Source organism: Gossypium arboreum, chromosome 11 (assembly GCF_025698485.1).
Source record: "Gossypium arboreum isolate Shixiya-1 chromosome 11, ASM2569848v2, whole genome shotgun sequence".
NCBI classification, from domain to species: Eukaryota; Viridiplantae; Streptophyta; class Magnoliopsida; order Malvales; family Malvaceae; genus Gossypium; species Gossypium arboreum.
The window spans coordinates 40,829,392-40,839,740 of NC_069080.1; the positions used below are offsets into that span (position 1 = coordinate 40,829,392).

The following is a 10,349-nucleotide window of genomic DNA, read 5'->3' on the forward strand; positions in this document are numbered from 1 at the left end:
AAAATTAAATGAATATTTAAAAAAAAACAAAAATCTGACTAAAATTATTTCAAGAATATGTCCCTCATTCACCAATATGGAAATTAGAGTAAAATTTGGAAAAACTAATTTATAGTTCGACATTTTTTTTAATTTCACTAGAATAAATTTAAGTATAAATTACAAGAATAAACATAAATACAGAATTCAACTAATACAATATATAACTGACAAAAATTGGACAAAACTCACACAAAATATATATGTACATTGTGTGTTGAGAAGAGAGTCGGGAGTTAATATTTTTTGTACAATTAAATATTTACAAATGAATCAGACTTAGATATATACAATGATCGGACTATTTGTTTGGCTCGATTCATTCAATTAGTACAAACCAAGCCTTGGAGATGTATTTTGTGATTTTGTTTTGAAATTTATATTTAATAATATATTCTTATTTAATTTTAATTATAAATATTAATATAAAAATACTTTTAATGTTTTTTATTTTTTAACAGTGAAACCGACTCGGGCTCAACTTGATTTCGAGGATTAAAATTTTTTAGAATGGATAGGTCTAATCCTGAAATAAGAGAGGTGGATATTGTTTATGGTGAAGAGTTGTAATTAGAGGACACAAAAATTGGTGCACCTCCAATTCTCTTTGTTCTTAATATCCTTTTCACAAGTAATTTCCACTTGATTTCGTCCTTCTTGCTTTGTTTCCTGATCTTCTCCTTGAGGTTCCTGAATTGGAAGGTTGGGTTTCAATATTGACAAATATCTTATTTATGCAATTGGTTATTTAAGAGATCAAATTGGCATCAACCATATCGTCTTAAATTTGGCATTTTAAAAGGTACCTGCACAAAGGAACTCGGCACGAATTTGAATCAGTGCAGAGACGGGAATGTAACTCCAGTAGCTGCCACATTCTTTTGCAATGAATGCAGCCGCCAGGGACTCTCAACTTGCAACTAGCAAAATGGCGAACAAGCAATTCTAACCCTTTGCAACAGTCTCCATAATCGCATGGTGTTTGGTGTTCTTTCAAATCCTTATCATGTGGTCCAATTGTCCTGCAACCATCTCTGAATATGTGAACAAGAGCCTCCATTGCTTCACATAATTGAAGGTAGATCCTCTGCTCATTTGATTTCCTGTTTTTCTCCTTTTGCATCTGCAAAATTTGCATTTAGAGATTTAGATCAAACTGCTAGAACCCAAGGTTACAAGGTGAAGCAGCCTTACCATGATATCCCTCCCATGTTCTTCATCCATCATGGATTCAAGAAGTTCTTTTTCTAGTGCTGGATTGCTCTTCTTCATTGCTTTCCACCCTTCAGTTTCGCGAACGGCCTTGCAGGTCATTATGATCATACGGTGAGTGATCAGCGTTAGTCGAGGCGCATCACACAGTAATGAAAGCTGGAAGGCATCAACTACATTTTCTATAGTAAGCAAGCCATGCTCAAGTTGCTGTTCACAAACTCGCTTCAGCTGAGGAACAACATATGTGTGTGACATCACCAACAATGGCAACACAAATTCCTTCATTTCTTCTTTCTCATAACTACAGATCAAAACCAATAACAATTAGCACATGCCGGCATGAATGCATGATGTAACCACATGATCTCAGTGACACTGACAACAAGTTCAAAGTGTGAAGGTAACTAGTAATTGCCAAGGACTTACTGGTTCACAAAACTGAATTCGACCAAAAGTCTTCCAAGGCAAAAGAGAAGTTACCTGGAAGAGTACAAGAATCGAATGAAAGCCCGAACTGCATCTTGTGGAACACCATGGATGTGGATTGAAATTGGTCTTCTGTGACCAAATCCTTTTGCTTGTTTCAACATGCCTCTTAGTACAGGAGAAGCCATGCCCTGTTAGCAAAAAAGATCCAGTGAAGGGATTTGAGTCAATAAATTTGTTCAAGACACCATGTCCAAATTGCTAAATAGTTGCTATTAGCTTTATTTTCTTGTACATTAAAACACTAAACAACTCGATCCTACAAGGATTAAGGGGGCAAATGTGGCTTTCCTTTTGCTGGTTATGCTAAAAAAATATAACAACTTGCTCATGAGCTAAATGAATCAATGTCGCATTCCACCAAATGGGATTTCATTTCCAATATCTATGGTCTAAAACTGATATATAAAATTAAGTTGTATAACCAAACCATAAAAAAATGCCTGGTTAAATCAACAATATACGGAATCGAGATTGTTCAAATAACAAGGGTATTGCTCAAAGCATAACGTCCATTAATTTCATCATTAAAGATAGAAAAGACAAGGAGCGCTTACAAGAATATTAGAATGCGCACAGATGATGCCACCATTATCAGTTTTAATGATAACATCAGTTTTATAGCCTCCATCAAAGAGCCTATCCCACAAAGCCCTGGTTGCTGTCGCGGCACAATTGTTTCCTCTTATGGCTGACCCATTCTTCATTAGTGACCCCTTCCGCCTACAATTTTTAGCTGGACCAGGTAATGGAGGTGGCGCTGGAAAAACCTTATTGGCACCTTGACAAGTTTGCTTTGTAATACATTCTTCCATCTTCCCCATTAACTTTCACTTTTGGAAGGCATTCAATGACAATCAAACTCAGGTTCTTTTTTTATTTGATCTGACAAAAGAATGAAATAGCAGAAACTTCGATGAGCAACACAGAATCACAAGTTTCAATTTGCATATTTATAGAAACATGACCAAAATTAAAGATTAATGAAATCTAAAACATGGGTTTTCAAGAAAAAACTCACCTTTTAATCTAAATCAAAAGTGTCTGGGATTTGGAAAATGCAGAATCAATAAGAAGAAATTAACATGTTTCCGTACAAAATCTCCAACGAATCTCGAAGAAAATGAACTCTTTTTAATTATATGAAAAAGAAAAAGCAAGAAAAAGAGAAGAATGGATATGGCAACGATCTATCAGTTCCTCCGCCACTGCCACCGCCACCAATTCGGGTGCAGAGGCCGGAAAAAAAAGTGAACCGGAAAAAACCGCCAAGGAATTTAATATTTAAAAATAAAAATAAAATCAACATTTATGTGCGAGTATAACATGCACGATTCTTCTTGCTCACTTCACGCGCTTGATTTCAATGAAAAAAAATGAATGGTTTTGGACAAATTCCGTTTTACTTTTTACAACGGGTGGTCGGGCGCTTCTATTTTAATGGTTGGTTGCTTTGGTTAGTTACGTGGACGGTGTGGGGCGGGAGTAAAAAATTGTTCTACACAAAGCCGTTTTGCCCTTACTTTTGTGCTTCACTGGGGGATTTGATTCCTCCTTAGGTGAAATTAATTTCGGTAAAATAATAAATTAAATATTATATTAATGAAGTTACAATCAACAATAAAATATAAGAGTGATGTAATTATAATGAGAAGGAAAAATAACTACTAAGGATATTAAATTAAATTTTATATATTTGATAAAATAAATTAATTTACATTATTATTATATTTAAATTATATTTATTTATGTATTTACATAAAATTAAAAAATTATTAACTATTATTTGAAAGAAATGAATTAACAATAAATATTATAATTAAGAATATTAAAATAAAAATTTATTAAAAACATTATCATTAGCTCAAAAAGATAACAAGGTATAATGTATTGTTTCGTAGTATCCATAAAAGCTAAAATAAAAATATAATTATTATAAAAATAAGGTCATAATAAGAAAAGAAAGTAAGCTCCATGAATAGGCACTAAACATTGACTAAAACTATGTTTCGATCTATTAATTTTCAAATATTACATATTAATTACTAATATAATTAAATTGTTATATTTTGATGTTTAACTTTAATACCTCTTAATTAAATGATGCAACAGTATTTTAACACAAATGATTAATGACTAATTTGACACTTAAATTATTATTAAAATATCATGTTAATATTTTTAGAATTTTTCTTAACAATAATTTTAAAATGTTCAAAAAATTAAAATATCAAAAATTAAAAATCATAAAATTCTAAAGAGGGAAATTGTTGCTAAAATATTCAATTTTTTCCTATATAGTTGACAACATGACCATTTTTATTTTTTTAGAATATAAGCTGGATTTATAAAACCAAACCCAAGACAATGCCATTGGGCTACCAGAATAATTAGCATAAACACACCAAGACATGGCCCAACAGATTGCCCCAACAATTAACAAAAAAAAAAAAAAAACCAGCAAAGCTTTTTGGAGACGCTTCACAAAGCAGAAAAACAAGTTTTAGAATTCTCCATCACCAAATCGACAAAAGCAACAAAAACCAGGGGAAAACTGTTCATCTTCCTTGGGAACGCGGCGGTCAAAACTTTTGTTGCTTCTTTATCCTTCATCGTCCAGTGCGTTTTAGTCCAGAGCTTCCAACAAGCTACGGTCTCGCTCAATCAGTATCACCGCAACCTTGGGATCCCATACCTCAAGAATATCCCCTATTTTTGCCGAAGACCTTCCCTGGCTAACTGGTTCGCCGCTTCGTTGGCCAATCTTTTCACATGCAGAAAGGTACAGCTTTGAAAAACTTTACTCAGCCTCTTCACGTCTTCCATATACCCCGATATTTCGGAGGAATCTGTTTCATCTTTAGTTGCCTTCTTAATGACTGTTAGAGAGTCACCTTCAACCTCCAGGTTTTGTACATTTAGATCTAAGCATAACCTCAACGCCTCCACACAGAGCCTAGCTTCCGCCGCAAAAGGCGAAGAAATCCTCTCATGCAAGGTAATTTAGATGCAATGACATCTCCTCTTGAATCTCTTAATAAAATTCCCGAACATGATATTTCTTCATTCTTTCAAAATGCAGCATCAAAGTTTACTTCTATGTACCCCTCTTTCGGGCATCTCCACCGGTCTCCTGTTTCAACTTTCAGAGGTAATGCTGTTCTCAAATTATCTAGCTCTTTGATATAGTAGGGTTAATGTATATTTTATTCTCTGAATTTTACAACTTTTATTTAGTTGAAAATCATTAATCAATATGGTACCTTTTTAGGTACCTAATTGACATTATTAATTACCAATAAAATAAAGACGTGCGTCTTCAAAATTTTAAAATACATATTAATATAAATTTTAGGGTTTCAAAAATAATATAAAAGAATTATTATTATTTCACATGCATAAAGAATCTACAAGGATGTTCACATTTAGATGAATCTAGACTTATATTTATCTAAGTTCATTTTAAATGTGTATTTTTTAGTAATTTACTTTTTATAATTTCAAAAATATTAATATTAAAAACTTAGTACTTTTTTATTTTACATGTATAATGAACTAAGATAAATGGTTGTTGAGATTTAAATGAATCTAGATATCTATTTATCTAAGTTCAACCTGGATGTGCAATTTTAATAATTTCATATTTTATTTTTTTAAACTAATAATATAAAAACATGTTATTTTTAGAAAACCTTGTGTTTGAATGAATATTTTAAAATTTTGGAGATTTTAAAATACTAGCATTTTAAAATTCATTAATTTAAAATGCTAGCAATTGTAATTTGCTTGATTGAAATAATTGTATTAGGAAAAATAGATTATTGGAATTTTAAATTAAAAATAATTATAAAATAGGAATAGTTTATTAAAATAAATAATATAAAATTTTAATATAGGTATCATTAGATTTTTAAAAAGTAATAAATATTTTTAATAAAATAAAATATTAAATATATATATTTATATTAGAATTAAATAAAAAACTTAGAGTTCATTTTTTATGTTAGTGGGACCATGTTGTATTAAATGAAACATAATTATGATGATTTTTGAAAACCACCTCTTCAAGTGGAATTTGAATAAGGAAATTAAACTACAGAAATCCATTCTTAAAATTCTTTTAAATTTTGAAATTTAATATTTTTATCCAAACAAATAATTATTTTTAGAATTTTAAAACTTTAATAAAAATGAAATTCTTTGTCTAAATCCTCATCTAAACAAACAAATATTTTTTGAATTTTGTGCTCCTTAACTTCTAAGATTATGGTAGATTTACCATTAGATAATAGATAAATGGGTCAACAGCAGGTTTTAAGAGAAAGTGTGGATCAACGTCTAAGAGTTTGTCTTAACGAAATAAGATCATTTAAAGAGGATCAACGAGGGGTTCTAAGAGAAAGTGTGGATTCATTCACGATGCGGTACCGCCAATTTCTCTATTTAGAATATTATTATTATTTTTTAAAATGTTCAATAATTATATTTTTAAAATGTTTTTATAATTTTAAAAATAAATTTTGAATTTGTTATTCTTTAGAGTTTGCTAATATTTTTAGATTTTTTCTTTTAGAATACTGTTAGAAATAATTCTAAAAGAATCAAATTTATATTTTAGTTAGAATTTAAGGGAAAAATTAATTATTAATCTTTCAAGTTAATGTGCCCCATCATCATTTAGCTAGAGGCAACAAAAGTTAATCAAAGAGTAACTAAAATGTAACAATCTAATAATATTAATAAATGTTATGTTAACTTTAGAAAATTAAATAATTGAAACGTAATTTTAATTAAAATTTAATCACTGTAGATAACATTTACCTAAAAAGAAATCAATGAAATTGTAAGTTTCCATTAGACCCATAAAGGTTCAATAAAAAAATTAGGATGCAATGACTTGATCATTATCCAAAGTATGTTGCCAAATACTCTTATAATATATTAAAAATAAAAATGTCACATCTTAAATTCACTTGAGGAGTTTTTTTTTCATTGACAAATGGATAATATAACATTATTTATTTATTTATATTTATACCATATTTTAAGTATTTCGTTGAATTGGGGTCACTCATCAATCGGTCTTAACTTAGTTTGATATCAAATGATACAAGATTAACCTAGTAAGCCCAAAAGATGAATCTAAGTTATTTTGGGACTCATAGAAGCTTAACTAAATTTTTTTATCTTAATGAGTTTCTTGGATCTATGGATTAAATTAAAATGAAAGCAAGTTAAAAAATCTAAGTAATAAAATTAACCAAGCACAAAGTAAACAATCAAGCTAAATAGAAGAACTAAAAATAAGATGGATGATGGAAAGAAGAATCTAATGAAAGGTGATGAAAAGGCGATGCATATGAAACTCGTTGAAGAAGAATCTTCAATAAGCTTCACAAATGGTTATTACCAATCCCTTAAGGTTGAATCCTAGTAAATTGGAAGGTGAAAAACTTTCCATGACTTCAAGAAGAAAACCAAGAAGACAATAACTTCTAAAATAGACAAGAGAGATATCTTGCAAATAAAAAAACTCAAAACCAAGAAGAAAACAACTTCGAAAATGAACAAGAAAGATATCTTGTAAAGAAAGAAAGTCAAAGAGCTATATTGAATCAAAATAATGAATGGTGTCTCATGAATAATGAAGATGCCTTTATATAGGTTAGTTAACTATATCAAAATAAAAATCCTAAATATAATGAAACTCTAATTAATTTAAATAATAAGTAGTTCAAGTTTAAATAAATTTTATTGTTGACTAAGAAATATAAAATTTCTAAAAATTGGTAATATTGAAAAAAATCTAAAATCCAAAATAAATAAATAAATATAGAACTTAATAAATATAATATCGGGCTCATATATAATCAAATTTAAACCTTAATATTGAACCCAATATGAGTTAAACTTGAATTAAAACTTGGAATTCGTAATTTCTCGTAATCCCGTCTAAAAATTCTACTCAACAATCTTCATTAAAATGACCATAACTTGAGCTCCTAGACTCGAAATTGAGTGATTCAAAGTGCACTTAAAAGTTAAGAGACATCGTTTTGATCGATATGAACACATCTCAACCCAGAAATCACGAGATCTCATCTAAAAACTCATTACAAATCGATTAATCTTTTGAGGTTACAGTAACTTCGATGAATTTAAGTTAATAAATACCCCATTCGCACATGTATCACATCTAAAGTTAAGCTTCAATTTTTGAGATCTTTTGGTCTTGTCAAATGGGCCTTGTAAAAGGTTAAACTGAACATGTTCTTAGGCTGGAATTTGGGCCCCCATGCTTATATCAGGGTGGGAATAAGATAGGTACGAAAATTAATCACTTTTTTTTGTTAGGAAATGTTATTCTAAGATCGAGTAACTATTTTGGATTGAGGTACAAGCTCATTGCTAAGGATGGATGGTTGTGATTTTGCGTTTCGTATGGCGACTAGAGGTTTTGGATGATATATGATTCATGAGACTATGGGATTAGGCAATTAGGTTGTTAAATTAGGAGTATGAATAAGAGAAGTGTTGTTTTTATTTTGGTAGGCATTCGGAATATGAGTTAAGGCATGCTTGTGATATTGCGATGTCTTTGATACGTGAGTATGGGTGATTGTAATGTCAATTTGGTTATTGATTTAGTTGAGGTGTGGGGTGAAGATGACATGAAAGAATTTAGAGAAGTACATATTGAAGTTTTTGCTGTCAGTGAGAGGCCTTCACGAACGGAGCCATTAATGATGGAAGAACCTGTTTGTGAGTTGGTTGTGATAAGAATGGGGGTGAAGGAATAAGGGTAAAGGTAGACTTGGTGGTTGAGAGGTATAGTCCTTGTGGGTAGGTACAATTTCTCAATTTAAATGCAAGAAGATTTTTTTGTATGAAAACATAGAGTTAAAGGGGAATATATTTTCAAAAAGTTAAACTTCCCTTTACATGCAATTTTTGGATTGAATTACGTCATAACATTGTAAATGACGCTTGTTATTATTAACGTGAAGCAGAATGCCTATATATAACACATAGTATCCTGTGCATATAGCTTTGATAGACACCTATAAATTAGGATCTATAATACAAAATCTTAATTCATACAGAATATCAGTATTTTACGTAACTAATCTCCTAAGAATCAGCTATACACGTGACACAACTAATCACATGTCTAGATTGATTTCCTACACTCCCTATAAGCTAAGCGATATTGTTAGATCTTGTCTTAAGTGTAGTATTTTCATTAATATACACTTGTAATTTTTTCTGGACAAATTGGTTAATAAAAAATTTTCATTGATTACATTTATATACTTTGTATAATTGTCGTCATATGGTTTTTGCACGCAAAACAAAATAGAAACAAATGTTACTAATTTGTTGTCTAAATTTTTAACAAATATTAAGTGGTATTACATGGTCGGGTCGTAGTACAAAAAGACAACTTCTATTAGTAGATGAACTTAAACATGTCCTTAGTCTAATAAAAAATGAGCAAACCGATTAAAGGATTAATATGTTGTCTATCAAGTCCAATTAGGGAGATGTCTTGTTTTGGGCATCGGAGCTAATGACTTTCAGAAGATAGAGACATAAATGTGACTAACTAGACTGACAGTACATTAGATAGAACTCAAGCAGAATAAATCATGAATCTGTTTATAGATTTATTCACTTGTAACATTCATAGTGTGACATACGTAAATCCTCAGTGGATGGCAAACTATGTATGCGTGACTTGTACATTTTGATATAAGTAAAAACCTAAGTTTAAATAGATAAGGAATCGAAAGTTGGTGCGTTAGGTGTACGACTTCTGTAATATGTAGTGCCATTTACAACAATGGAAGTCATAGCCCAAACCTGAGTAAATAAAATCCTTTCATTGATATTACATTGTTGATGAAAAGTAAACATGGTCACAGGTCATCCGTCTTTGTGATGGATGTTATCTCAAAGAGATCCAAGATATCTTATAAGGATAACAAACTTATGATAAGGTCATTAGATAAGCACTAAGTAGTTACTTTCGTAATGGTATGTCGTTGAGGAGAGTTTAGTCATAATACTATAATGGAATAACTTCGTGACTAAATGAGTTTATAATTAATAGACGAAAATCTGGAACTTTATTATAAATCATTTGAGCCTTAGTTACATATGTCCAATATGTCTCTCTACTAGCTTGTTGAAACCAAAAATGAATTACGTGTTTGAATAGAAATAAACAAAATAAATGGAAAAAGAAAAATGAGGAATATTTAAGAATGATTACGATTTTCTTTAAAATGGAGAAATAAAATCATTTGGAAATGAATGTAACTTTTAAAATATAAATGAAAACTTGCAATCTTATATATGATTATTTAAAAATTATGGAAGAAAATAAAATCATTTATATTTTTGTACTATTTTGAAGTATGGAAATGAAAATAAATCATTTGGTCATAGTGAACATGTTGAGTTGTGACATATTGAACGGATTTTCTTGAAATTTTACTAGGGTAAAATTGTTAAAATTTTACTAAGATAAAATTGGGATGAGAAAATTATTTAATATGTAGATATTAAATTTTATTTTGAAAAATAGAAAAACTAAATCGAGTCGG

The 10,349-nt window shown here is 29.9% G+C and overlaps 1 protein-coding gene and 1 long non-coding RNA gene across 3 annotated transcripts; one reads left to right on the forward strand and one right to left on the reverse strand.

The window, feature by feature from the left end:
- Positions 1-227: 227 nt before the first annotated feature.
- On the reverse strand, positions 228-3,214 carry LOC108472975 (BTB/POZ and TAZ domain-containing protein 4-like). Its single transcript, XM_017774543.2, has 6 exons — positions 2,762-3,214; positions 2,298-2,625; positions 1,735-1,871; positions 1,234-1,555; positions 846-1,162; positions 228-729 (listed from the first exon to the last, which is right to left on the reverse strand). The coding sequence occupies exons 2-6, from the start codon at positions 2,562-2,564 to the stop codon at positions 591-593; spliced, it is 1,182 nt and encodes a 393-aa protein (XP_017630032.1). The 5' UTR covers positions 2,565-2,625; positions 2,762-3,214; the 3' UTR covers positions 228-590.
- Positions 3,215-4,098: 884 nt separating this feature from the next.
- On the forward strand, positions 4,099-6,238 carry LOC108471241 (uncharacterized). Of its 2 annotated transcripts, XR_008274599.1 has the most exons (4): positions 4,099-4,522; positions 4,648-4,738; positions 4,823-4,891; positions 6,052-6,238. It is a non-coding gene; the product is annotated as an uncharacterized LOC108471241 (long non-coding RNA). The 2 variants fall into 2 exon arrangements; XR_008274598.1 differs by lacking the exon at positions 6,052-6,238 and having other exon boundaries at positions 4,101-4,522; positions 4,823-5,046.
- Positions 6,239-10,349: the final 4,111 nt, after the last annotated feature.

Coding starts and splice junctions, on each gene's coding strand:
- LOC108472975 (XM_017774543.2), bottom strand. CDS start 2,564: ATGGGGAAGATGGAAGAATGTATTACAAAGCAAACTTGTCAAGGTGCC. Junction 1,163..1,233: donor AACATGGGAGGGATATCATG/GTAAGGCTGCTT, acceptor CAAATTTTGCAG/ATGCAAAAGGAGAAAAACAG. Junction 730..845: donor TGCCGAGTTCCTTTGTGCAG/GTACCTTTTAAA, acceptor CTTCCAATTCAG/GAACCTCAAGGAGAAGATCA.